This window comes from Rhinolophus ferrumequinum, chromosome 23 (assembly GCF_004115265.2).
Source record: "Rhinolophus ferrumequinum isolate MPI-CBG mRhiFer1 chromosome 23, mRhiFer1_v1.p, whole genome shotgun sequence".
In the NCBI taxonomy this organism is placed as follows: Eukaryota; Metazoa; Chordata; class Mammalia; order Chiroptera; family Rhinolophidae; genus Rhinolophus; species Rhinolophus ferrumequinum.
In genome coordinates, this window is record NC_046306.1 from 28,941,224 (window position 1) to 28,967,450 (window position 26,227).

General features: G+C 37.6%; 1 protein-coding gene across 3 annotated transcripts in view; it reads right to left on the minus strand.

Moving 5' to 3' along the window:
- The window catches only part of TMX4 (thioredoxin related transmembrane protein 4), a 41,416-nt gene extending 17,482 nt beyond the window's left edge, over positions 1–23,934 (minus strand). The window contains exons 1-5 of one of the 3 annotated variants that reach the window (XM_033094910.1): positions 23,577–23,928; positions 11,596–11,711; positions 6,146–6,191; positions 4,413–4,541; positions 1,894–1,939 (exon numbers count right to left, since the gene is read on the minus strand). In XM_033094910.1, the coding sequence (XP_032950801.1) occupies positions 1,894–1,939; positions 4,413–4,541; positions 6,146–6,191; positions 11,596–11,711; positions 23,577–23,752 (513 nt within the window). In that variant the 5' untranslated portion in view covers positions 23,753–23,928. Of the gene's footprint in view, positions 1–1,893; positions 1,940–4,412; positions 4,542–6,145; positions 6,192–11,595; positions 11,712–23,576 lie in introns of all 3 variants that reach the window. The other 2 variants (XM_033094909.1, XM_033094911.1) reach the window with 2 other exon arrangements.
- Between the last annotated feature and the right edge of the window lie 2,293 nt (positions 23,935–26,227).

Here is a 26,227-nt window from a genome sequence, read left to right on the forward strand (position 1 = left end):
TTCTAAATACGTGTAATGATAAACACCCACTCCTGGCCTTGACGTGACAATGCCACACATTGTAATCATTTGCATGATATAATGAAAAACTGTTAACTCCTTGTTTAAAACTCTTGTTTATCTGAGTATTAAAAGCCAAGTTATATGACGTCAGATTAGTTAGTTTTGTTCCCTGATACTATGTTTGAAAGTAAAACTCTTTAGCAATGTGTGAAAACCATGACCGACTTTCATCTCAGCTCTCCTTAACCCACAGAACAAATGCACTTCTCGACCTACAATTATTATAGGTTCTGTGTTAAGATCTTGCTCTCAATGATTCCTGATATCCATGTATTACCATGTTTCCCCAAAAATAAGACCGGGTCTTATATTAAGTTTTGCTCCATTATGGCTTATTTTCAGGGGTTGTCTTATTTTTTTATGTACAACAATCTACATTTATTCAATTACAGTCATGTCATCTTCTTCTGGAACATTGTCACAACGTACTAAATGCATCCGTCTGGCTGAGATCTTAACTGGGACTTATTTTCGGGGAAACATGTAATAGTTACCCCGATAAGTCAGACATTATTAAGGCTACAAGGCCCTCACATGGCTACCAGAACATACAACTGTCAACCTTTAGTGTCAACATACTGCAAAAGGCAAAAATCCCATACTCTCAATTCCTAGTTGGCAATTCATAATTCTCAGCCCTTGAATAAACTGGTCACCAATGATAAGAAAATGGTAGAAGGAAACCATATGAAACTCATACTATCTGGAGAGATGAAAAATGCGAGTTATTGTTTAATATTAAACAGAATTGCCAAAAAACAAAACAAAAAAACAAAAAACAACAAGAAAAACCAGTTAACAAACTTTAACCAAAAAATACTGAATCCAAGTGGCCAATTTAGTTTCTGTTGTTAAAAAAAACCTAAAGTTGGTATTTTATCTCACAAAGCAGAAAATAAAACAAAACAGAAAAGCTGGGACATAAAAGGTTGTTCTTAAATTTCCTTCAACATATATCAGTATGTATGAAAAACAGTAAGAATCTTCATGGGCCCCTTGAATATCAAGCTCCTAATATGACACCATGCCCTATAATCATAGCTTAGAAAAGACAAATATAGGGACTCATTTCTAAAGATTTGAAATACTTTAAGGATATACATTTAATTCCACAGCAATTGTGTTAAATCTGGCAGGATTTAGTCCCCTCTACACAAGAGCAAAAGGGAGCAAGAGGACTTTTGAGACAGTCAAGATTATATAATTGCTCAGTCTTTTAACCTAAATAACAGTTCTAATTCACTGAAATGATACAATCACATATAGCAGGGGTGTCCAAACTTTTCCTTAAAGGGCCAGTGTGTAAATATTTTAGGCTTGTGGGCCACATGGTCTCTGTTACAATTACTCAACTCTACCATTGTAGAATCAAAGCAGTCATAGACAATAGATAATGGATAAACACGGTTGTGTTCCAATAAAACTTTATTTATAAAATCAGGTGGCCAGCCACCAAGTGGAAGTTTGCTGATCCCTGACATACAGAATCACTTACAGGCTTAGATAATCTTTGATCTGTAGGGAGGATAGGAAAATAAGGAAATTAAAAACATAAGCCCTTTCAGCTTTGATAAAGGGATTCTAATCTAAGAAAACAGGACTTTGATATAATACAGGTCCTTGTTCAATTTATTCCCTTCTACACAAGGACACATTTCCACTGGGGACCCCATCTGCAAGTAGTAGTGTGGCTTAAGAAGAATAGCGAAATTATAAAAGTATTTATAAGTGTGTATTTTTCTACTGTTTAGAAGCTACATTCTTACTCTTAAAAACAACAAAAAACCCTCTGCAAAGATAATCACAAAGGATGTATTTAAAATTCCTTACCCATATCTTGCCAGAAATGCTGAAAAGACCAGCCATACCAGACATCCTAAAAAAAAAAAATGAAGACAAGGAGAATCACTGGTGATGCATACTATGGAAAAACAAAACAAAACTGAGGTCACAAGGATCTGGCCTCCCACTTTTTGTAATGCGTTGTCTCTCTGCTGGATTCACAAGCATTCATATAGAGCTTAGAGTCCACAGCCATCATTTCAGTCACTGCTGTAATACATTCAAATCCCCTGACCCGTTTCTCCTTCCATTGTACATACCTGGCGAAAACCTCAACCTTGGGCAGCTAGCTGCATGTCTCTGGGGAAAAATCAGATGACCAGCTGACTGTTCTCCCTTCACAGTCACAAACCTCAGTGAGCACTCAATACTGCATTTTTTAGGCTCTACCTGAGAGGACCGCTCGTGTCCTTTTCCCTCTCTTCACACCCTCCCTTCGTCATGCACTCTCAGCTAACAAATACTCCTCGCTTGTCACTGCGAAATCAGAAGCCGTTGTGTGATCTCTCTTATCTCCTCACCCGCAAATCTGAACCTGGTGTACACTTGCATCCCCCTTCTCTTGTTACGACAGAGAAAGTCTACCTGCCCTACCAGTCTAATTCCTCCACTTGTGCTTTGGATCCCATCCCTTTGGCTTGTTAATGACTTGGTTCTTTCTGTCATGCCCGCTTCCTGCATTAGCAATTTCTCCCTTTCTGCTCGATCATTTTCACCGGCATGAAAACATGTTCTACCTTCTCTCATCTTTTAGAAAGAGCATCCTTGGACCTCACCTGGCTCTCTGGCTTCACAGACAAACTTCTCCAAAGAGTAGTCCGTGCTTGCTGTTTCTTCTTCCTTGAGGCATCTTGAACCCATTCAAACCTGCTTCTGTCCTCACTACTGCGCTACTACTTGTCAAAGCCACAAAAATCTCGCCTTGCTTCATTCAACATCCATGTCTCCGACATGATCTTCTTTCACCCCTTGGTAATTAATATGCGACACAAGTGATAAGGCGGCTCTTAGCAGAAGAGACTGAGGAGGGCAAGAATGGATGAGGTCAGAGAGAAGGCTGTTGTGGTGCCTGGCCTAAGAACGGTGCTAGTGCATATCAGGGTGGCACCAGGGGGAGGGGACTGGTGGTGGAAAGAATGGGGGCATGTAAAATGTGTTCTGAAGGTAGACCGGGCTATAAGGTGAAGGAGAGGGAAGATTCACACAAAATCTCACCCAGAACTGCGTTCCAAGAGCTCATGTATGCGCGCCCTCCTGAGTCTCTTCTCCTCAGCCCCCGGCATGGCACACACTGGTAACATCCAAGACCTCACTGCGGTCAAAGGCCTTCATGGTCTGCTCCTCCCCTTCCCCACTCACGTGTTACTCTCCCTGCCTTTCACTGTCTTGACCCCACCACCGTTCTGGTCCTCAGCACACCGAGGTCCTTCCAAGTTGGGCCTTATGTGCATGTTACACCCATTCCTGGAAATATTCCTCCTGCTGCACTTCCCCTGGCTAGGCGGGTCTATCCTTCACAGAGGCCCCTCAGAGCCTCTCCTAGCCCCTCATCTAATGGAGGTCCATGCCCCCAGTTAGTCCCTGTCTTAGTAAAGGTTTTTGTTTGCTTGTTTGTTTTTGAAACAGCCCTTATCCAAACTATGATTCTTTGTAGCCCTAGTTTTGTCTTAAACGGCCTTACTTTCAGTTACTTGAGGAGAGCAGAGGAACCTTGTCTGTCTTGTTCAATTTTGAATATCTAGTACCTAGAATAGTATCTGGCATAAAATCAGTACTCAAATATCTGTAGAACGAAAAGCTGCTTTTAGAGGCAGCGATGTGTTTCCTGAGTATTATATAAATGCTACTAGATAATTTATTCCTGAATATTATATAATTTGATCCTTTTTGAACAAGGATATTCTTTACACCTGTATAAACCAACAAGTGTACTTAATTAAATTACAAGTGTAATGTAATTAAGTAAAATTAATTATAACTATGACAATTCATTCAAAATTAAAACCAACAGTGGAAAAAGTTATTACAGTTTGGCCTAATCTACCTCACCCGTCATGCCATCATGGCCGTGATTCCCAGCCACACTCTGCTAGGCCGACAAAGACACCACACATACAGTAACAATTCCTTCGTGAACTATAATTTAGGAAAGAGTTACATCCATATCTAATCAATAATGCAAAAGGAAGAAAGAATGGAAAATGGTGTTCAATACCACATTTTGTAAAGAGAAAACAGCTGGCATAGCTTAGTGCAAAAGCTAGGGGAGAGGCTTTCTTTTATTAGTAACCTACCTGAATCTGGATTCTTAATTCCCAGAGTACTAACAACTAGCTGAAACATATGTGGGACAACAGAAACACAACACGGTCTAAGCGTGGTCATATGTATTCTGGGTAATTAAGAGAAAATATGAAGAAAAATGTAGACTTTCGAGGTCCATGGACTGCTCACTTGATACCTCCCATTTTATAACAACATCTTCTCATTAAAAAATAACACCTTACGTTAGAGACGCTGGGGATTTCCAGCCAGTCAGAGGCTCAACTGATTGCCATTTCTTCTCTAAGATATAATTCTGCAGGTCTTCGTAGATTCCTGGGCCGCGGTAACGGCGGAATATCCCATCCTTTGCACTATAAATTATAAAAACAAATAAAAAATAAATTATAAAAACAAATAAAATAATAAATGTGTCAGATAATAAAAATCAAAATAACTAATGGCTTTACACGTGAACTCCACTCTGAATTTTAACTTGGCTCAAATGAAGAAAAAAAATTATACTTAGGCATAAATCAGAAAGCATGCATAAATATTAATCCATTACAAATGAGAAATTCCAAAACAAAAAGTAGTAAACATTCACTGCACAGTTTGCGACGATAAGCAAAGTTTGGCTGTGTCTAATCTGCCAAGTTACTTTTTATTATTTTTGCTACCAATTGTTTCTTTTCTCTTAGAATAGCAAAACACCAGTTGTTAGCAAGTTTTAACAAATTATATCCACATTTCCAAATTTATGTCATTCAAGTTCCTTCCCTCAAAATTAACAAAACACCTCCTATTCTCACATGCCTCTTCAGTCTTCCCTTGCTCTTGCTTTTTCTCCCCACTGTCAAGCTTCCTAATGGAAGAGTCCACACTTGCCATTTTCTCCTCTTATAGTACTCAGTCACTGCTCATGCAACTTGGTTTCTGCTTCCAGGACTCCATGGAAACTGCTCATATTAGGGGGTCTCCAATGACTCCTAAGTGCCATATCCAGAGGGCATATTTCTGCCATTTTTGCTTGTCTGTCATTGGCACTGCTTGCTACTAAACACACCCGTTCTTGCCTCCTTTCCCTTGGCTTTTACGACATGAGCTCGCTGGACTTCTTTCTGCTACTCTTACCACCCCGTCTTAGTTCCTTACTGTCTGTCTTAAGTTTGACCAACCCCAAGTTGTATCCTAGACCTACTTCTCCTCCCATTGTATGTGTTCATTCTAGATATATTCCAACTGTTATCTACGTTGATGCTGATAAATTCCCAGTATGTATCCCCAGTCTAGTTCTTTCTTCTGAGATTTAGATCCTGAAATCAAACTATCACCTAATCTTCTCTACTTGGAATTAACATAGTCACTTCACACTGTCTTCTCCATTTTGGCCTCTATCTTCCAAACTTCTTATTTTAATGGCTCCTTAATAGTTTTTACTAGTTATACATGTCTTGCTGGTAGTCATCACAGGCTCTCCCTTCCTTATGGCTAATAGGTTACCAAGTCCCAATGATCCCACTTCCTAAGTATTTCCAGAACCTATCCTGTCCTTTTTCTTTGCCCGCTCAATACCTGACCTCTCTAGCCTCATCACCCAGGATGGACCAGCCATACAGAACTAGTTAGAGTCCTCAGATGGTATTTCATTTTCTCCTGGGCTTTTCCATATCCTCTATCTGGAAAGAACTTCACCTTGTCTACTTAACCAATTCCTACTTATCTATTATGAATCATCCCACCTTTATGTCATCAGAAAAAATCTCTGATCCCCCTCCTCATGGCTGACATTAGATTTCGTCCTTGCAGCACTCTGGGTGTCCGTCCCTCTGTTCTAACTATCATTCAGTGCAGACCAATCTTTCTCCCTTCAAATGTCAAGCTGAATGAATGATTGTTAAGGAAAACAACTTAGAATTCCTGGAACACCTCTACTGATTTTTAATATTTGCAAGACCAGAAAATTATTTCAACTTACTGAAAAAATGCTGGGAGAGTGGTAACAAAGAAGCGGCCACTCAAACCTACAAGAAGAGAAACAAAAAAAGTTACAAGTCAAACTAAGACTAACCCAAGCACCTAACTCAAGTTATAAGAGAACAGGAAGCCTGGAGCTTGTTTTTATAACCACTTTATTAAATCACATTTATCTACTTTTTTGACTTAAAGAAATTTTATTTTTACCCATTTTTATTTACCTAACACTTTCTGGTCACTGACATACAACTCTCTTATTTTTGATATGTTACACTGAAGTTTTCTGTCTTGTGCATGACTTGGAATTATATGGTGGCTGAAAGGATAGGTTTTAAAGTCATGCGACCTAGGTTAAATACTAAATTCTCCAATTACTAGCTTTATGACTTAAGATAAGCCTCAGTTTACTTGGTTTGATAGAGAAAAAAATAGAAAATCCTTCTTTGGGAAGACTCTTCATTAATCAATAAATTATTATGCTGAATACAGGTTTAATTTGTAAAATGAGTATAGGCAAATTTTGAGCCTCAGTTCTGAGCCTCAGTTACCTCATCTGTAAAATGGGTATATTAAAGCCTAATCGAATTGTTCTGAAGTTAGATTAGATCAGTATGTTACGTGCTTAGCACGTGTTAGTAAAGGACTAAATAAATTATAAGTATTATTATATCAGTCATAGGTTTAAAAGTAACAATAAAGAATATGAAATAATAAGATCATTTGTAATCTTTGTACATTTATAAAATCTGCAAGTACTATCAAGGGACTCTATGTACATTAAACAGATTTTTTTCAATTTGTCTTAGCAAACCTTTACTGAATACTAACTAGGTATCAAATGTTATGCTAGGTACAAGTGATGACAAACACAAATAAAACCCTTAGTCACTCAGCAAATATTTACGAAGTGCCTTTTTTGTTCCAGGGACTGTTCAAGACACAGAGATAAGCAAAAACATGTATTTTCTTTGTTCTTACAGAGCTTACAGTCTACTGGCAGACCAGAAAGAACTTAATACTCACAATCATGACTATAAACAGAGATAGATGATATCAAGAAAGGGGCATGCAACAAAAACCTGAATGAGAGTAGGAGTAAAAAACAGAGCCCTGCTCTTTAAATGTTTACGATAAATAATATTTATATGTGCACCAAGAGTGAGCAAGCCTGGTTCTGGCAAAGAGTAGGAAAGTTAAAGGATCCTCCTGGCCAGCATGGAAAAATGACAGGCACATCATTTTCACGTTTCTTACCACTTCTTTCTTTCCCACTGAAGAACGATCTGGACAAAATCAAAGATCTATTCAAATAAAGTAGCTCAAATTTTACATCTCTGTGGTCACTTGCAATTTGAAATACTGAAGGTTTACTTTTAATAAGATACAAAATTTGCCTATACTCATTTTACAAATTAAACCTGTATTCAGCATAATAATTTATTGATTAATGAAGAGTCTTCCCAAAGAAGGATTTTCTATTTTTTTCTCTATCAAACCAAGTAAACTAAAATAGTCCTATGACACTTAAAAGAAAACAGTACTCTGAAGGCAGTAAAAATCAATGTTATAAAAAGAAACATTTACTACATACATCTATCATTGTACCTTAAAAACAAAACAAAACAAAATAGCACAAGTGACCTGAGAAGTCAACTGAGGATTAACAAGCATCTCTGTCTACATGGCATTCTCACCTCTAACTCTGCTTGGAATTCCACCCAGCAGGGAACAAGGGTATCTTTCAGTATATTTCCAACTCTAAATTGCCATGGAAAAAGTATTTGTAATCCTAAGGGCTTAAAAATTATTATAAGGTATGACCCAGCAATTTCACTCCTAGGTATCTATCCGGAGAAATCCAAAACTCTAATTCGAAAAAATTTATGCACTCCTATGTTTACTGCAGCACTATACACAATAGCCAAGACATGGAAACAACCGAAATGTCCATCGGTAGACAACTGGATTAAGAAACTGTGGTACATTTATACAATGGCGTATTATGCAGCCATAAATAAGAATGAAATCTTACCATCTGCAACAATATGGATGGACCTAGAGAAGATTATGTTAAGTGAAATAAGTCAGACAGAGAAAGACAAATACCATATGATCTCACTTATATGTGGAATCTGAAAAAAGAACAAATGAATGAACTAAATCAGAAACAGTCTCTGAGACATAGAGGAAAAACTGAGGGTTGCTAGATGGGAGGGAGGTGGGGACAAGAGGGAAGGTGAGGGATTAGAAAGCACAGTCGGTAACCACAAGATTGCCGCGGGGATACGTAAGTCAATTTGGGGAATGTAATCAATAATGTTGTAAAGATTTTGTAGGGTATCCGATGGACACTTGTCTCATTAAGGAGACCACCTCAGGGATGATGTAGATGCCTGATCACTGCATTGTACACCTGAAGCTGAGCAATAATGAATGTCAACTACAATTTTACATATATACATACAACATACATACATACATATATATACACACACACACACACACACACACACACACACACACACACACACACACACACACACATATATGCGCACACACAAGTGGACTACAGCATTAGGAATAGAGAGATAGAGAGAGTGGAAATGTAATGGCTGTGTGCGATATCAGAGGAGTAGTAGATGTGGGGTGGGGGGTTGTCATTGTGGGAGGCATATGAATGATAAATGTTTAACTATTACATTGTTTTGTGCACCTGAAACTAATAAAAAAAGTTAACAAAAAAATTATTATAAGCTTTTGCTTGAAATAATTATTATAAACAATTTCATATCTTACTTCTTTTCTAGCTACAGATTCTTATGACCATCCAAAAATTTCACCTCAGGAAAGTGGCAATGTTACAGAATCATGCTTTATTTATATGGTATTTTAAAATGCAACAAACAAATAGCATCCATCACCTCTTCAAGTTTCTATTTAGGTTATATTTTTATCAGAATACACAGGTAGAATTTCTAATGTTAGTTATCATTGAACACAATATTTTAACTTGTTCTTTAAAATTCTTCATATGCTCTTGGTCATCATTGGCCACAGCAATAAATTAAAAAGTAAACAATACATATAAAAATATTTCATAAAACATATTAAACAGCCAAACAGTCCTTCCCGACCATCGTACTTAAAATAGTGGCTCACGATATTTTCTACATTTTCACCGCGCTTTCTCTTTCTTCATAGCCCTTGTTACTATTAGACATTATTTCCCATTTTACTTTTGTTACTGTCTATTTCCTTCACTAGAATGTAAGCTCAACGAGAAGCCAGGTCTTTGTCTTCCTTATTCACCTGCACCATTCATTGTTCACCTGTATCATTCACCTGTATCACTGATATCCAGAACAGGAACTGGTGCATGGTAGAAACTGAAATATTGTTGAATAAACACATTAATTGAAAGCATTAGGATTGTAATTTAGACTTATAAACACCAAATAGTATAATTTGAAGGGAAATATTTTATAGGACACTCAAACTGGCTGTAGAATTTTGTCTCCTAATTTTTATCTGTGAGTTATAAAGTTTTTATCATTTAAAAATATTCTAGAGCCTCTACTTTAAAAAAATTGGTCTAATACATAAAATAATTAATCACTTTTCCTTTTCGGACTTTGTTTCTTGACTATTCTTATAGAATAGCAGACCAGAGACCTTTTTTTCCTTCTTTGATAAATATTTCAAATATATACTGTATAGTTTATTTTTAAATAAATGCTATAAGTCAACGATGAATTTGTTTTTAAAATATTTTATCATAATCAACTTCTCTCATACTTCATTATCTAAAAAGCTAATCCATTCACAATGGAAAAATAACCATAAATTTACATTTTAGATGGGAAGACTATATTCAATTAGAGTTTAGGTTTGTGAATCCATCACAAAGCTGTTTAATTCTGTTAATCCAAATTATGCTGTGAATTCATGGCCGAAATGGCCGAAATGTGAATAGGTCATCTGCATTTCCAAGAAACTCCTCATAAAATGTGTCTGGTGCCCGCTATATTAACAAGGCTTACTTACACCTTATTTCATTGGACTCAAGCCACTAAAAGATGAAAACAAGTTTACAGCAAAAATGTAATTGCAATGACTTGAGCTCTAAACAGAATAACTCACTATAAAAGCCAAAACCATGAATTAGTAACTATAATTTTCCATCTCTAAACAGCTAATGGGCAGAAGTCGCTTTGATTCAAATGCTTAAAAAAGGTAGAGGCATGAAGACTAATTGCTTTTAATAGAAATCCCTCTCCATGGGTTTGGCAACACATTGATCTTAACAGACACCATCAATTTTGTTGCCCAAATAATTGGTAATTCAGTACTTTGTCTTTTTTAAGTTCATTTATTACAGAAAGGTAATAGCTACATTGCCATACCTACCTTCTTTTTTTTCCTTGTAAAGGAATAAAATGGATAGAAATAGAATATAGATAGGAAAAATAAAGTTTGAAAATAGTCAAATTTGAGATTTGAGTCATAAAAGCTCAACTTTTCTTCTCAATTTACGTATAACGATTATTTTTAAACTACAAATATAAATTGTATATATCTTTTCAGAATTTAAAAGATTCCTCTATCCCCCTCTTTCTCTTGAAAAATCACATTAGCAACAGCTATTACATGTAGATGGAGCAACAGAATTAGAAATTCATCATTCTGGAAACCACAATGAAATATTCGATTCAGGTAAGATCATGTATCTTAAAGCCCCACAGATTACTTGCTAATCACAAAGTGGGATCTTTTCTTCATAACTGATGTGTAGTGTCATCACGTTAATCAAGTGCTCAAGCTCAACATCACTCATAGTGACAGTATGTATCTTCTGATGGGAGAAACTGTAAAGTCACAGCATCACCTATAAAGTAGTCTTGCCATAAATGTCTAACCCGAATCATGCCTCTAGGCTGAGCTTCAAGTTTATAGACAATGAAGAAAAAATAAGGTAAATGTCACAATAAGGAAACACTAGCCAAATCTCTGGCCTGCTCTCTTCAGAATATCAGTGTCATGAAAAACACGGAGGACTATTCTAAATTGCGGGTGATTAGGACACAGAACGGCCAAATGCAAATGGTGAACCTTGATTAGATCCTGGTTCAAAAAACTATAAAAAGACGTGGGAAATAATTAGTGAGATTTTATATGCTGAAGTATTAAAGAGTAAAGTATCATGTATGCAACTTATTTTCAAATGACTGAGCAAAAGAAAAAGGAATAAAAACATAAATACATATACTCATATGTATGTGTAAACACACACATACATGGAGAGACCCAGATAGGCCAAAATGTTATCTGTTGATTCAAGGTGGTCAGTTCATGGGTATCAATATCCTAATCTTCAACTTTTTTATATGCTTGAAAAAAATTCAAAATAAAAAGGAACAAACTTTTGTATTCAATGTTCAACATTTACAGTACCTGGTTCTTGAATGACATCTACCTTCCCCACACTGATATGAAGTATTTCACCATTCTTTGCAAATGTCTCCCATTCTGAATCAGTCTGCTGGCAGGATGGACACCAAGGGGCATAACTATAAAAGAAGAATAGCTAATCAGTATAGACATATGAAAAATGTCTGTGAAACAAAATAAATAGGATATTTAAACTAAAAAAGTAAATCCTTAACCAAAGGGAAGTACAAAAGCAAGCTTTTACACAGTCATTTGATATAGGAAAAACAGAAGCATTGCGCCCCCATACTAGAATTTAATACATGAATATTAATTCCCTGGGAAAAAAATTAGCCAAAGTTTAAGATTTTCACAAACTCTTGTAATATATAAAATATTTTATTTGAAAGTCATTCTTACCATCAACCCAAATTTTGTCATTTTCTAGGTTGCTTTTTGATTTTTGAGGGAGAACACTATTTTGACTGTCCCACTGAAAGACAGCAATTTTCACAAGGCTGTCCCTCAACGAGCCAAACCAGTTTCAGATCCATCAAAGTTAGAGCTCTGATGAGCAGAGACAGAAGATCTGTTGCTAGTCAGTCCACGACAGTGTGAGTCATTTCTGGCAGTACTGAACTAGTCCAAGGAAGAAAGTAGAAGCTGTGGACTCAACCAGCTCTACCAAACACTTTCTTCAATAAGAGTTAGAAATAACAAGTCTTCAACCAGAACCCTGGTTTTTACATTTATTTTTTCATTAAATAAACATGAATGGAGCACCATGCTAGAAGCTGAGGTTATTACTGTGAACGAGGCAGACATGGCACCTCCTCTCCTTATGAATACAATCCAGACATGAACATTGATTAAGTACAGGAATGACTACACTCCAGGTGGCAAATGCCCGTGACTGAGAGTGTGGAGTGCTCTGCAGACGGTCAGGAGCTCAGAAGGACCCACAGAGAAAAGGCATCTATGCTAAGCGCTAAAGTGCAAGTGACAACCAGAGAGGGGTCGAAGAATGTTCTAGTCTAAGCAGAGAGATCAGTATGTGTGAAGCCTCAAAGTACTGAGAGACGAGAGTGAAGACATCTACAGCCCTTTAAAATTGTATAAGGAGTAAGGATTTTATTTGAAGTTCCATGGTAAACCCTAAAGAGGTAAGAGCATTATGATCAGATTTACATGTTTGAAAAATCACCTGGCAGCTCTGTGAATAATGGATGAGGGAAGGATAAGATGGAAGAAAAGAAAAGAACTGGATGGCTGGGCCGGCCTCCTGGCAATATGCTAGTGGCCTCATTCTGCCCTCCCATAGTCCTGGAAAATAACACAAATATTCATACTTAAAGCTCTGAAGTGGTCCAGGATTCCACCTGCAAATGCTAAAATGGAAATCCAGAGAAGTTTGCTGTTTAGAAAGTATAGTGGATCGCATAGCATTCTCTTAAAAGATACACCCAAGTCCCAAACCTCAGTACCTGTGAATGTGACTGGATTTGGAATAAGGGTCCTTACACATAAAGTCATTAAATTATGGAACTTGGGATGAGATCACCCTGAATTTAGGTTAGGCCCTAAATCCAGTGACTGGTGTTCTTATAAGAGAAAAAAGACGGAGATTTGACACAGAGGCACAGGGAGAGGCCATGTGAAGATGGAAGCAGAGATTGGTGTTAGGCAACTAAACCCAGGAATGTGAAGGACTGCCAGGAGCCATGAGAAGCCAGAAGAGGCAGGGAATGGATACTCTCATAGAGACTCCAGAGGGAACCATCGATGCCAACATGCTCACTTTAGATTTTTGGTTGCCAGAATTATGAGAGAATAAATTTCTGTTGTTTTAAGCTACAAAGTTTGTGGTAATTTGCAGTAGCTCGAAGAAACTAATATAGAAAGGAAGATATCATTTGAAATTAGAAGAAATTGAGATCAGATATTCCTTATGAAGACTTAAAGAGCTAGTAGGGCTATGCTTCATATAAATTATTATGGGACAAATAAAACATTTGCTGGAAATCCATATTAAAATACTAACATAGGACACAATTAAAAGGAAAATTAACATTTACAGAATAATGTCACAAAAACATACTAGTACAACTGGAGAGATATTTTGTTTTTCTTAATGATACGCAGAAGAAAAAAGCAGTAAATAAAAGAAATTAATCAATGCTCACAAAATAGAACAGGATACTCCAGGGGGAAAAAAATCCTTAGGCACTTTGAATAACATTTCATGATATCACTAACTAGACTTTATGTATTTGAAATCTGCTTAAATTATACTTTAGAAAATCTTTAACTCAAGTCAAAATATGGAGAAAATAAATGCAATAGATATTTTAAAAAAAGATTTGGTATCACTGAATTGTTTACACACAATGGGTGAAAATGTTTTCATAAGTAAATTATGCTACCACGGAGTAGAGAGCAGAGGGTGCCCAAAAAATGTACAGAAGTGGTCACTTCGGTCAGTGTTGCTCAAGCAGTAGTTCACCGTAACCGGAAGTGTCTGAACGTTGATGGGAACCACTTTGAGCACCTCTTGTAATTGCAGAAGTCAAATATGACTTGTATGATTCATCTTTTGTTATCGGTATACATGGAGTATTACAATTTTAAGTTTTCCTTTCTGAAAATGTGTATACATGTTTTTGGCATCCTCTGGAGATGAACCGAGATTGGCAATGTATTGACAAGCACTGAGCCTGGATGACGGGTGATGGGGGTTCACCATACGACTCCTTATATGTTTTGTGGCTGTTTGAAAATTTCCACGATAAATAGTTTCTTTTCAAAGACTTGCTTAAAAGGAAAGATATCACCAAGTTCTAACTGGGCAGGCTCAGCACTGTAAAACTGTGCATTTCCCCAATTTACTCTCTATTTTTTCCATTCCGGAATTATTTTTACAAAATTCAGCATCTATTATTTCTACATTACAAGAGGAAAGGGGCAGGGGAGAAATGGAGGTAGGAAAGAATGCCTGGAAATCTCTCACACACACTCACACACACACACACACACACACACACACACACACACAGACACACTGTAGAAAAAATGCCTTAGGATGGAAACAAAGGGGAAAAGTGCTAAACAATAGATCGAATTCTGTAATAAGATTTAGGCTCAAAGGTGCTGTCAGGTCATCACTGACAAATCCTTTATCCTGAATTGAGTAGAAGAAGCATGTACCGTGTAAGTGCCATTCAAAACTCAATGTAAGGATGTACACAAACCAACTTTGTTGCAGAACAACAACAAAAGGATAATTGGGCAAGATTTTGATCTTTGACATTATAAAAAGGGGTTAAAGTGTTAAAAAGTCAAGGCTAGGGGGAAAGATACCTTTATTTCAGGAAAAGGGCTGAGACTGGGCCAAGCTCAGAAGAGAAAGGCCTGCCCAAAGCAAGGTGTGCATTTCTCTCTCCTGCTAGGCCCCAGAACAGCCAGACTTCGTAAGCACAGTTGTTCATCCTCTCTAACTCCATCTCTAGAAAAGCCTAGTATAGTCAATTCTAAGATCATCATCGTACAAGGTCATTAATCTTCCCATTACAGTTCATTGTCCAATCCCTGAGATCCCAGAGACATGGACCAGAGATCATGGTCCTAAATCTTTGGATTTTTTTAAACATTCTATCTCTGCATCTCCAGGGCAAAGTATGTTCCTGGTATACGGTAAGTATTCAATAAGTGTTCGCTAAATAAATGAACAAAGTATAAAGACAATTATTTTTTTCATCTGAGAAAAGTTATTTTCTACATTGGCAAATAGTAGGTGAGACTGGGGAAAGCAGTTGGCAAACTTTAGGAGAGAAAAAACACTTTATCATTAAGTACTCTACTAAGGCATTTCAGTATAGTGGATAAGAGTTCTACAGGAAGATTCAGTAATACCAACCACAAAATAACCATGTGACTTTGGGCAGGTTAATAATTGCTCCGTGCCTCAGCTTCCTCAATTGCAAAATGGAGTCCACAGAAGCTACCTTAGAAGGTTACCGGTGATTAGATGATACATGTAAAGCAGGTACATATCAAGAACAATCATTAAAATAAGTTATATTTGTAATGTACTACTTGGTTTATGTTAAAAAAAAATCAACCAAGTAAATCTGAAGATCTAATTTGGATTATTAAGTGAGTCATGAATTGGGGAGCATTCCACCTACCAACTAGACCAGAGCTTTAAGGGGTTGTATGAAATGGAAAAGTTTTCACAGAAAGAACGGTGGGGCAAGGGAGCTATTAAGAAAAGAAAGGATTGTTTTTGAATCAGGACATCTTTTCTCTGAGGGAAGAGAATTGGAAGGCTTTTTATCATACAGTTTACCTCTTCTTTGGGGGTGGGGAGTGGGTGCATGGAAAGATTACCTTACTGGTGCTTGACCAGAAAATTCCAGACTGGTTAAGATTATGTTTCTGGGAGAGTTTGAAACTGCAATTAGAGCTAGTATTGAATTCAAGTTTGGTATCATGGGGTTTTAGCAGAAGTAACACCATTTTGGGCCTGCGGTTTTCTCTTTAACATTTCCAAGACACTTATCACACATTAGCTCATCTGAACCTTACAAACTCGCTGTCAGACAAGGCAGGTTTAGAAAGACTTGCTAAAGGCCACCTAAAACCACACAGAACAAAAACCCAGATGGAGGTATTTATGTGATTAAAAATCTCCAAGGAAAATAAGAACTAAGATCAACAGAGAGGGAAAGGGAGGGGGCGGGGAGAGTGAGAGAGAGAAAAAGGGGGTGGGGAGAGGTAAGGGGGAGAGGGAGAGAGGAAGAAGAGTGAGAAGAAGACAAAGAGAAGGAATAAAAAAAGAAATTAACAAAAATAAGGACGAAATCTTGAAGTACAATGTAATGAACTCTAGATCCTCTTTGCTTTGCTTCCCTAGGCCTGTTTTTACATGTAATTCATGGACACATTTGCTACCTCAGTAATTATTAAATCTTACAAATTTTATCATTTAAAAAAAAAAACAAAAAACCCAGTCGCTAATGTCCAGACAGGCTATTACATAAACTGGGTTTTCTGTGACACTGACCCTTAGATATACAAAAGCCATTGAGGTAATTTTAGATATTCTATTTTCCATGTAGCTGCTACCCACTGCGCTGTAGTACAGTTACCGCCATTCTTTCTGAGGGCTCATCAGAGCTTATTGTGTTGGATAGTTCATTCACCCAGTGTATTCTTTTGGTGGTAGAGATAAGCCAGCTCCAAGTCTCAGGTGTGGGAACTGGTGCCCTTTTGTTGTTGCAGCTTTTTTTAAATTATTAGCATTCTTTTGTATTTAAAGGACAGTCATTTAGGCAGTAATTTAGAACCTACTATAAAATACCTCCAGGGACCAAATGAATACAAAGAAGGGAAGTCATGTGACTTCTATGCTCTTCTTTCTCTGTATGTATACATATGTGTATATAAATGTCATTTATATACATATGCATGAATAAAACTCACCAGAAAGGACTGACTACAAGCTTCATTTATATTAGTTAAAACTAGTTCACAGTGGCAGTCTTCTAAAAACTATAAAGAACTGACTCCTCTGACTTCGTCTTTTACATATAAATTAATCCTTCTTCAATTGAAGAGCCTCCAAGAAGAATTAGTACCTTCATAGTCATGGAAACTGCAAGACAGTATCTTTCGTATTCAAACTTTTTGCAGATGTCAGTGGTACATAAAATTAGTAAACTTCATAAAAAATCATTTGAAACATCCCAGATAGTAAAAACACTGTTAAGTCACACTAACGTGGATATTTAGTCCACTGTTTTTCACTATTTCTGGGAAACAAAATTCAACAACATGCTTTTGTTAGTCTTCCCATACAAATTACACTTAAATTCTGCTGTACAAAAGATGGTTAAAGGTCCTTGATTCTTTAATTGTATTAACTCAATTTGGCATGAGATTTCATTAAGTGTACTAAACACTTCAGGGAAGGAGTTACTTAAATATATTTCCTATAAATAAAATTTGACTAAAAATACATTTTTATTCCCCAGTAACGGGCAATTTTTCTTCTGCCTTGGCTTGAATGTTACCAGTGTTTCCCAGCACATTTTCTTTTCCTATCCTTACAGAGATGAGATGAGCAGTGACAAATACAGTCAATTTTCACTCAGAACTTAGTTTGACCAAAATACTCAGAAGAATCTTGAGAATGAAGATGAAAGAGGTATACCTGTGCTAGGTTCATCTTTCTATGACTTAATAAATGAAACTAAATCAAAATGGCAACAATTAAACCTTTCCTCCATCAAGTGCTATTCTTTTTTCTGGAAAACCTTTGAACGACCCAAGAGTTGAAAGTTTTATGCTCAGATATATTTCTTTAGAAGATCATTTCTAGGAAAATTATCATAAGACGTAAAGGGGAAATAAAAATTGATGGCTCTACTAAAACCATAACACTTGCTAAAGAAAATGGAATTCACTACTTTTACTAGAATGAACACTCCATGAAGGTGCTGACTGGTGCATTGCTTGTGTCTAGGTCAGAGCCTAGCAGGTCCAGGCCACGGTAAATGTTTATTACATCAATGAACAATGGTAGATGATCTAGAGAGTGATTATCCTTAATGCCTAAGAAAACATACACAGACGTTTCCTTCAGCAACATACTTGAGGAAGCTCTTAATTAAAAATAACAATTAAAGTATATTATTGTAAGGGTGAAATTCAGTAAATCATAATTAGACTTAGCTAGTTTGCAGTTTGACGCCCCTATCTAGCCCACCTGTAATTAAACCTAGCTAGTTTGCAGTTAGAGCTGCCCTGATATTCAGCTATTTCTGTTTCTCCCCTCACTGATTAAAGAATTGTTTTGTTCCCTTTCTCAAGGCTACACATAGCTCATTAATCCACTTAAGTAACAAAATCCTAACCTGGAAAGCGCAATTTCTTAATCCCCAGGTACCCAGACATCATAATACACATAAAGCCCCAGGCCACGTGGCTGAGTCCCAGTCCATAGTCCGGAGATAATATCTTAAAACAGACCAGACCCCAGGAAGGATGTCAGCCCTGGGATCTGCCTGACCTACTCCCCCTTTCCTTTGTTCTTCTTGTTTACCTATAAAACCTTCTGAGCCGTCTAGGAACGGGGAGGTGGTCTTTGGACAGGGGTCCACCATCCTCCCAGAATGCCAGCATTCGGAATAAACCTGCCTTTCTTTCCACCAACCATGTCTCTCAATTTTTAACTTTTTCAAGCAGCAGGCAGCCAGACCTTAGCACAGTTATTCATTCATTCACCTAGTTGAAAAGTATTTATTGACTATCTAGTACTTGATAGTTATTAAGACTCTTGGGAGAAACAGAAAGAAGAAAACCTTAGTTCCTTTCCTTAAAAGCTTATGGTCTAGAGGAGGAGTCAGACAAAAGCCTAGTAAAAAAAACACATAATTTATAATTAAAAGTTGTAATATGAACTATGCTAGATACAAAGAAGGCACAGTGATATGAACCATGCTAGATACAAAGAAGGCACAGTGATACGGACCATGCCAGATACAAAGAAGGCAATCCCTTGGGGGAGTTGGGAAGGCAGAGCACCTGTTTGAGTGCTAAGGAGTGTCAGGAGTGAGCATATAGTAATAATGTTCTCCATTTGCAGAAACTAGAGAAATGCTAAAACCGAGGATAGGCCTCTGAATCCCACAGGGTAAAGACCTCCCCTTATTGGGCCAGAGTGCTGGCTAGCTGACACCCTAAGCATGAATCGACCAGATTCTGTACCTTCCTTCAGGCCTCCCCACTACTCAGCTACTCTCTCTGGCTTGAGTCAGGAAGTGCAAACCTCAGGCCTACATTCTAGTTCTGCTTTGCCTACAATTTAGGAAGTATCCAGCCTTAGTGAAAGCTTTAATCTTTTCAAGTTTTCATCTCTCCTCATGAATGAGAATGAGAATTCTGCATCTGTCCAAAGGTCATCTCCCTATTCCTAGACTGCTGGGATGATCAAATAACACGGCATTCAGAATCTGTGATGGAAGCAATGTAACTGTTTACTGGACTGAAATGATGATGACGACGACCATTGATATTGATGCTGATGGAGGTGATATGGATGAATACCCTTTGTAGGAACAACCTGAAATCAAATACTTTTAGTTGGCTTATGAGCTCCTCTTTTGCAAGTTTTGAATACCCATGACAATACCTAGGGCAGTGGTTTTCAACCAGAAGCATCTGGAAATGTGCAAAAGGGATGGAGGTTGTTAAATTTTTTTGATGTCACATGATCACTAAAATATAATTAATAGCCAGGTACTCCAAAGGTTCTGTATTGTAATGTGTGGGCCCTCTCCACATATCAAAGAACCGTCCAACCCAAAATGCCGATAGTGACCTGGTGAGAACCACTGCTGATTGCTTGACAGACAAGAAGCATTCAGTAATTAGTTGCTGAATAAATGAACGCTACATATATTTAATTCCTTCAGAGCACAGCAGACAGTCAGTCCCCTGAAATCAAGGAATATAGCTCATTCATCTTCATCTTCCTGGGTCCCCAAACCTGAACCTGACACACAAGAAGCAGTTAATGGCTTTCTCAAACATTCAATCAACAAATCAAGATAATCTGTTAAAATGCAAGAAATTCTGACTATTTCACACTGGTAAGGGAAGGCAATGATGTCGAACATGTTCTCTCTAGGTATTATGATACCAGAAAACAATATGAAAACCTAGAGATCTTAGGGAAATAAATGAGGTTTTCCTCCATCACCAGATGACTAATTTCAATTTTGAAACATGATCATCCCAAGAACAAAGTCACAAAGAGTAGTGCTTTATAAAAAGCTATATACTTTACAGAAGTAATTTAACCCAAAGACATTCTTTTCCTCTGCATATCAGTTTAAAGGTAGGAGGTAAAAATTAAGCTATTTGGAGATCTTCATATTTCTTTTAGGGGGAAAAAGGCACCAGAACAGTATACAGAATGTATTACATTCCATACTTTTGTGTTTCAAAAGAACAAAAGTAGTATTCTCAAAAACTGATAGAATGGGAACCAACCAAGTGTTTAAAATAGCAAAAGGTTACAAAGCAACTGAATGAAGTATACTATGGAACAATGGAAATAGAGAAAAGAAAACATTAGAAGGCATTTTAAAGATTAGATAATCTTTCCTAATCTTGAGAAAGAGCAAACTTTTCATCAGAGGTTAAGGATGAAAAAAGCACAGCAAGCCAATTATAGCAACATGGCAGAAATAGGGGTAAAAATTATTAAACAATATATGAAGGGAAACAAGAAGATAAAAAACAGAATATACAATAACTCCACAGCATTAAAGAAAATGTAAATATGTAGTAATGGAAGATTTTCAGATCTTAAAAAAGGTTTCAGAATTGCAAATATATTTTTAACTGCTATTTCTCCTTAGCAAAGAAGTGCTTTTCTAAAAACTGAAATTTGCAAGGATCCCCTGCAAAATTGACTGAAAGACAAAAAAATAAAAATAAAGTAATTCAATTTTACAATAGTAGTTTTCATGTCTCATAGCAAACATTGCTAGGTCCTTAAAAATAAATTAGTGATACCAGTATAACCAGGAATTACATTATAGGAGCTTTGTATAACTCAGGATATAAAAAATTCCCAGAAAAGAGGGAGCATATAAGCAAATGAATAAATAATTGTCATTCAAAGTAATGTCAAATTTTTGATACTACCAGAAAGAAAGCCTATATCTACTTCTTTAAAAAGTTAAATACATCATCTAACAATCTGGATCCCTAAGAATCTCCATTTATTATGACCAGTTGGCCTGAACAAAGTGTTAACATGGGAGCTAGTATTAACACATTTTGTTTTTTTCTGTTATATACATCAGGAAAAAAAATCTGATAACTTATTGGCTGCTTGTTTGACTTCTTAGAAATTTATAGTAGGCCTATAGTGGTACGAGAATATAATGAATTTTATATTTTTTAATGTGTTAGATTTTGTCAAAGGCAAGAGAGGGAGTATACAAATAGAGAGAGCCACAATACTTCTTCAGCACGAGCACCTAAGTTCTGGTATATAGAAAGTTGGATGCAGCGATGGAAATCCTCTTTCCTTTCAAGCCTTGCATCATATTCTGAAGTATACTGGATCAAAACAGAACTTATACTAAAATAATCACACTGTCTACACAGCTTACTTCTGGGTTTCAAGTCTCACCCTGCATCACAGCCCAAACATATTCCATACAAAGGACATATGACAAGCTTAGAGCAACTGATTACTATACCCAGGCTTGTACAAGTAAAATGAAGTAAAACGCGAAATGTCAACACTGCCAAATATAGGAGTTGTTGATTGTTGCTCATTTATAAGCTTAACTTGGCTTCCGCTTACCTCAGCTGTAGTGTTCTTAGTTCTTTAACTTAAAAAATACATATATATATATGGCTATTCCAAAAGGAACTATAAAGGAGTTGAGACCTTTCTGCTTTGACTTTCATCTTGTATATACACAAGCTCAGTTTTAATTAAAAAAGTGACAACTAGAAAAGCTCCATTTTGTAAGCACTTACTGAATAAAGAACTTTCTGTAGTGCTGACAAAATGCAGCCTCTCTAAAACTCTAAGAATTATTATAAACATGACAGTGCAGAATAAAGCTCCATTTACTTTAAAAGTTTCTCTCTTAAATGAAAAATGACCTCCTCACCTCCATCCAAAGTAGTCTATTTTAATAAGTGCTTCCTGTCTACAGAGCTCTTTAATAATTTCATTGATTTATTGTAATACCAAAGGCATTTACTTCAAGGTTTAACATATTTCCTTCTTTGTGACCAAAAGGTAAATGCATGTTTCAACAGGTAATGTGCATTATGTTCTTCCAACAATGTAATCTGCTAAGTGACGCAACTTTTGCCCCTGATCTCACATGGGGTGCTCCACAAGCACCTGCTCACAATCTAAATTGAAACGTCCAAAATTTGGTCTTGGACATATGCAGGAAAGATCCAATTCTGTGAGTGTCTGTATCATCAACGAAAGATTAATTATCAAATAGTAGTGATCAAGGATGTATATTGCTGAAACCACAGGCTAAGGAGATTTGGTGTCAGTGATCATCTCTCCATTCTTCCTTTTCTCTGCAAGCCCACCATGATGATCGCTCAAGCCTATCCAGACATCTGCCCACTGTCTACTTCAAATCTTTCAAACGGTCACTTCTTCCTAGAAGTTAATTTTAATCTGGGATAAACAATCTCTTGCCTGCCCCTAACTCAAAACCCTACTTTCCCATCTCCTTCAAGGAAAGGCACCGTCCACGATTTACCGATTTATTGTTCAAAGAGGGGCAATTTACTAACGTTCTTTTCCTTATCACATCAGCACAATTAAGTTTTGCTATCTACCCAGAAAGTCCTACTTCTACAAACTACATCAACATTGATTTGAAATCGTGTTTGAAAACTTGAAAGTCACCCGTATTTGTTTTATTTTTCACAGTGACATTTCGGGGTCTTCAAAATGAAGACTAACATACTTTATACACGCTCTTCTGCCCATGACCGTGCTGCAATTATTCATTCAACAAATACATCGCCTACCCCACGTTAGGTACTTGTATGGCACCAAAATGTCACTGAATGACCGCCCTTCTTCCTCTACCCACACACCTGTACCAAAAGCACGCAATTTTCTTGCAGATTTTCTCCGTTCCCCCTCCTCCCTTAGGTAAACTGCTCACCCACCTCACCCGTAAAACTTTTCCCTAAAGCACAGGGCGAGCAATGCGGGGGAGTGGAGGGGATACGATAGTCTCAGCTGTCACCGCGAGGGGCCTGGCGCGCATGCGCACCACAAATGGCCGGACCCCGGTGCCGCAGGTCGGCAGCAGAACCGGCCCGGGGCCTGAGATCGAGCCCAGCCGGTAGTGCAGCTTCGTGAGCGGCCCTCTTGGCTGTGGGAGGGCAGCGCCTGCGAGGGCAGTGAGGCGTGCGGGACGGGCAGTCACACTCACAATTTCAGCATCCACTCTCCCTCCATCACCAGCGTCCAGTTGGAGGCGGTCATGGGCAGCACCAAGCTCTGCTCCTCCGGCATCACGGCCTGCTTGGGACCGGCCTCGGACGCCGCCGCGGTGACGCAGGCGGCCAGGAGCGCCGTCAGCAGCGGGCCGCACAGCCCGCCCGCCATGTTGGTGCGCGGAGCCAGTTTCCTCAGCAGGACGTCTGGGAAAGTGAGCAGCGCGCTCGCAGCCTCGCTCGCCGGCCCAACTGGGCCTTTCCAAGTAGTAGAAGGGGATGGCGGGTAACCTCGCCTACGCCCGGCCGCGCAGATAGGTTGGTTTCTTTAGACGCCTGGCAGGCACCGCCTCTTATGGGCCTGGGCCTGCCGAGGCCACGCCCCTTCCCGCCTCGACTGATTGTTGCCCGGGGTGTCGGTTGCCTAGGCAACGGTGCCCTTGCTTCCAGACCACTACGCTGAAAATAAACAGAAGCTGTAATGTTGCCTTAGAACTGAGACCGCATGTGCTTAGGTACCCAGTAAGGAGGGTTGATGCGTGGGGGTTTTCTATAAAGAAACGGCGAGTGTTTTAACAACTCACCCCCTTTTTAATAGTAGCATCAACAACAGTGAACTGCAAAACACTGCTTAACGAAAAATGGAGGAATGTAGTGGGCATCTCTTGCTGAAAGGGAGAGGAAAGTTAAAGTACTGTCTGCCTGTGTTTATTGAAATATCACTGTCTAAAACTGGAGGTGATAGCGAAACTAGACTATGCAGTTGTATTTTTTTACAAAAATAATTTTAATTTTATAAAACCTTTATAAACGTGGGTACTATATTGCTGGTTGGAATTAAATGCACATCTCACTTCTCTCGGCTACAGTTTTGTCAGATCTAAAATGAAAGTATCCTTGAATGATTTCCACATTTCTTTCCAGATAGGTATTAGGTGCATCAGTACCTCCAGGCCACCGCACCCTTAGTGTGTATGACTGAAATACAATTAGAGGGTTGGTAAGCTTTTCAAAGTGTGCTTTATAAGAATTTATTTGGTATTCAAAGCATAAAACGGAGTAATGTGATCAGTATATTATGGGAAAAAATGTGATTTCTGTGCTAGGCTTAAAACAAAGACAGCTATACAACTAAGAGGATTGCAGGGCAAGAGATTAATCTCCAATCGGTACGTATAGGAAAGAAAGATTAATTTTGTCTTCAGACAAGGTTTTACTTGAATTAGGTGTTAATTAGTAGTAGCTAAATTCGACGTGGAACCTGCCCTTATCAAAATATAACTCAAATTTACAAGCTATTGTAAATTTGGAAAATGTTCTTGCAATAAAGTTTACTAAGAGATACTGTTATTGTATGCAGATTAATCCTATAAACTCAATGGAAAAAATTTTATTGCGCTTCTAAAGAGAAAGGACTCATAATTGGTATTCTATCATTCAGTACAGCTTTTGTATATGATAATGTGATTGGTTAAAAAACTTCTTAAAAATTGGATCTGATATTAAGGAATTACTGTTAGTTTTGTTGGGTGTGATAATAGTGTTATGACTATATATTTTTAAAATTTTATTGGTTACAGATAAATATTTATGATTGAAATAATATGATGTCTAGAATTTTTAAAAACTTTAAAATACTCCAGAAATAACATTGGAGGAGTGAATGGAGGATGGACAAAACAAAAATGGCACAATGAGAATTAGTGTTGAAGCTATTAACAAATTCATTTTTGCTATTGTATCTACTTTTCTGTATGTTGAGAAATTTGTAAAACTAAAAATTAAAAAGAGTATATCTGAAGCACAAAATAAACTGATTTCAGAAGCCTTTCCTATATATAAAACACAAAATATGTGTTCAAAAATTGCAATGGGGTGGCATAGATGAGGGACAGAGAGTGATTGCTCTCAAACCATGTTTAATATCTCAGCCTGACACTTCTTACCTGTGTGACTTAAGGCTAAAACTAGTTAACACCAAGCTTCTGTTTAAATGAATGTAATAGAACACACCGCATATGATGGCTATGAAGATTCAAAGAGATAAATAGAATGTCTAGCACATGGTGTGATTCAATAAAGGTTATGTATTGGTATTTGGGGGAAACAACATACTACAATGCTTCTAAGCCTCTCTATTTTTCCTAAATTAAAGTCAAATTCACAGACCCTGGCACACAAAGTCCTTCACAATCCAGCGTCAGTTTTGCCCACTTCACTGTCCACCATTCCCCAAACATGTGAGGAACTGAGGCCTCAGTCTACAGCTCTGAAGAACTGAATCTTGTGAACAACCACAACAGTGACCTAGAAGCAGATCTTTCCCCTACTCTTGAGATGACTGAGCCTTAAGAGTAACCCAGAGCCCGAGGGAACAGCTTAACTGGGTCCTCTAACCAACAGAAACTATGAAATAATAAATGTTGTTTTAAGCCATTAAGATTTGGTGTAATGGGTTATGAAGCAATAGGTAACTAGGTCAGTTCTCAATCCTTTTCATTTTTAAAGAATAGACTTACAGTTTTAAGAAGACTGGTACCTGGTACTGAAAGAAAGAACTTTTGTCCCCAAAGTAGTTTCTAATGGTGGCCCTGAGGGGCAGTTATGGTCACACAAAAATACACGGCTGCTAGTAGGAAAAGGAATT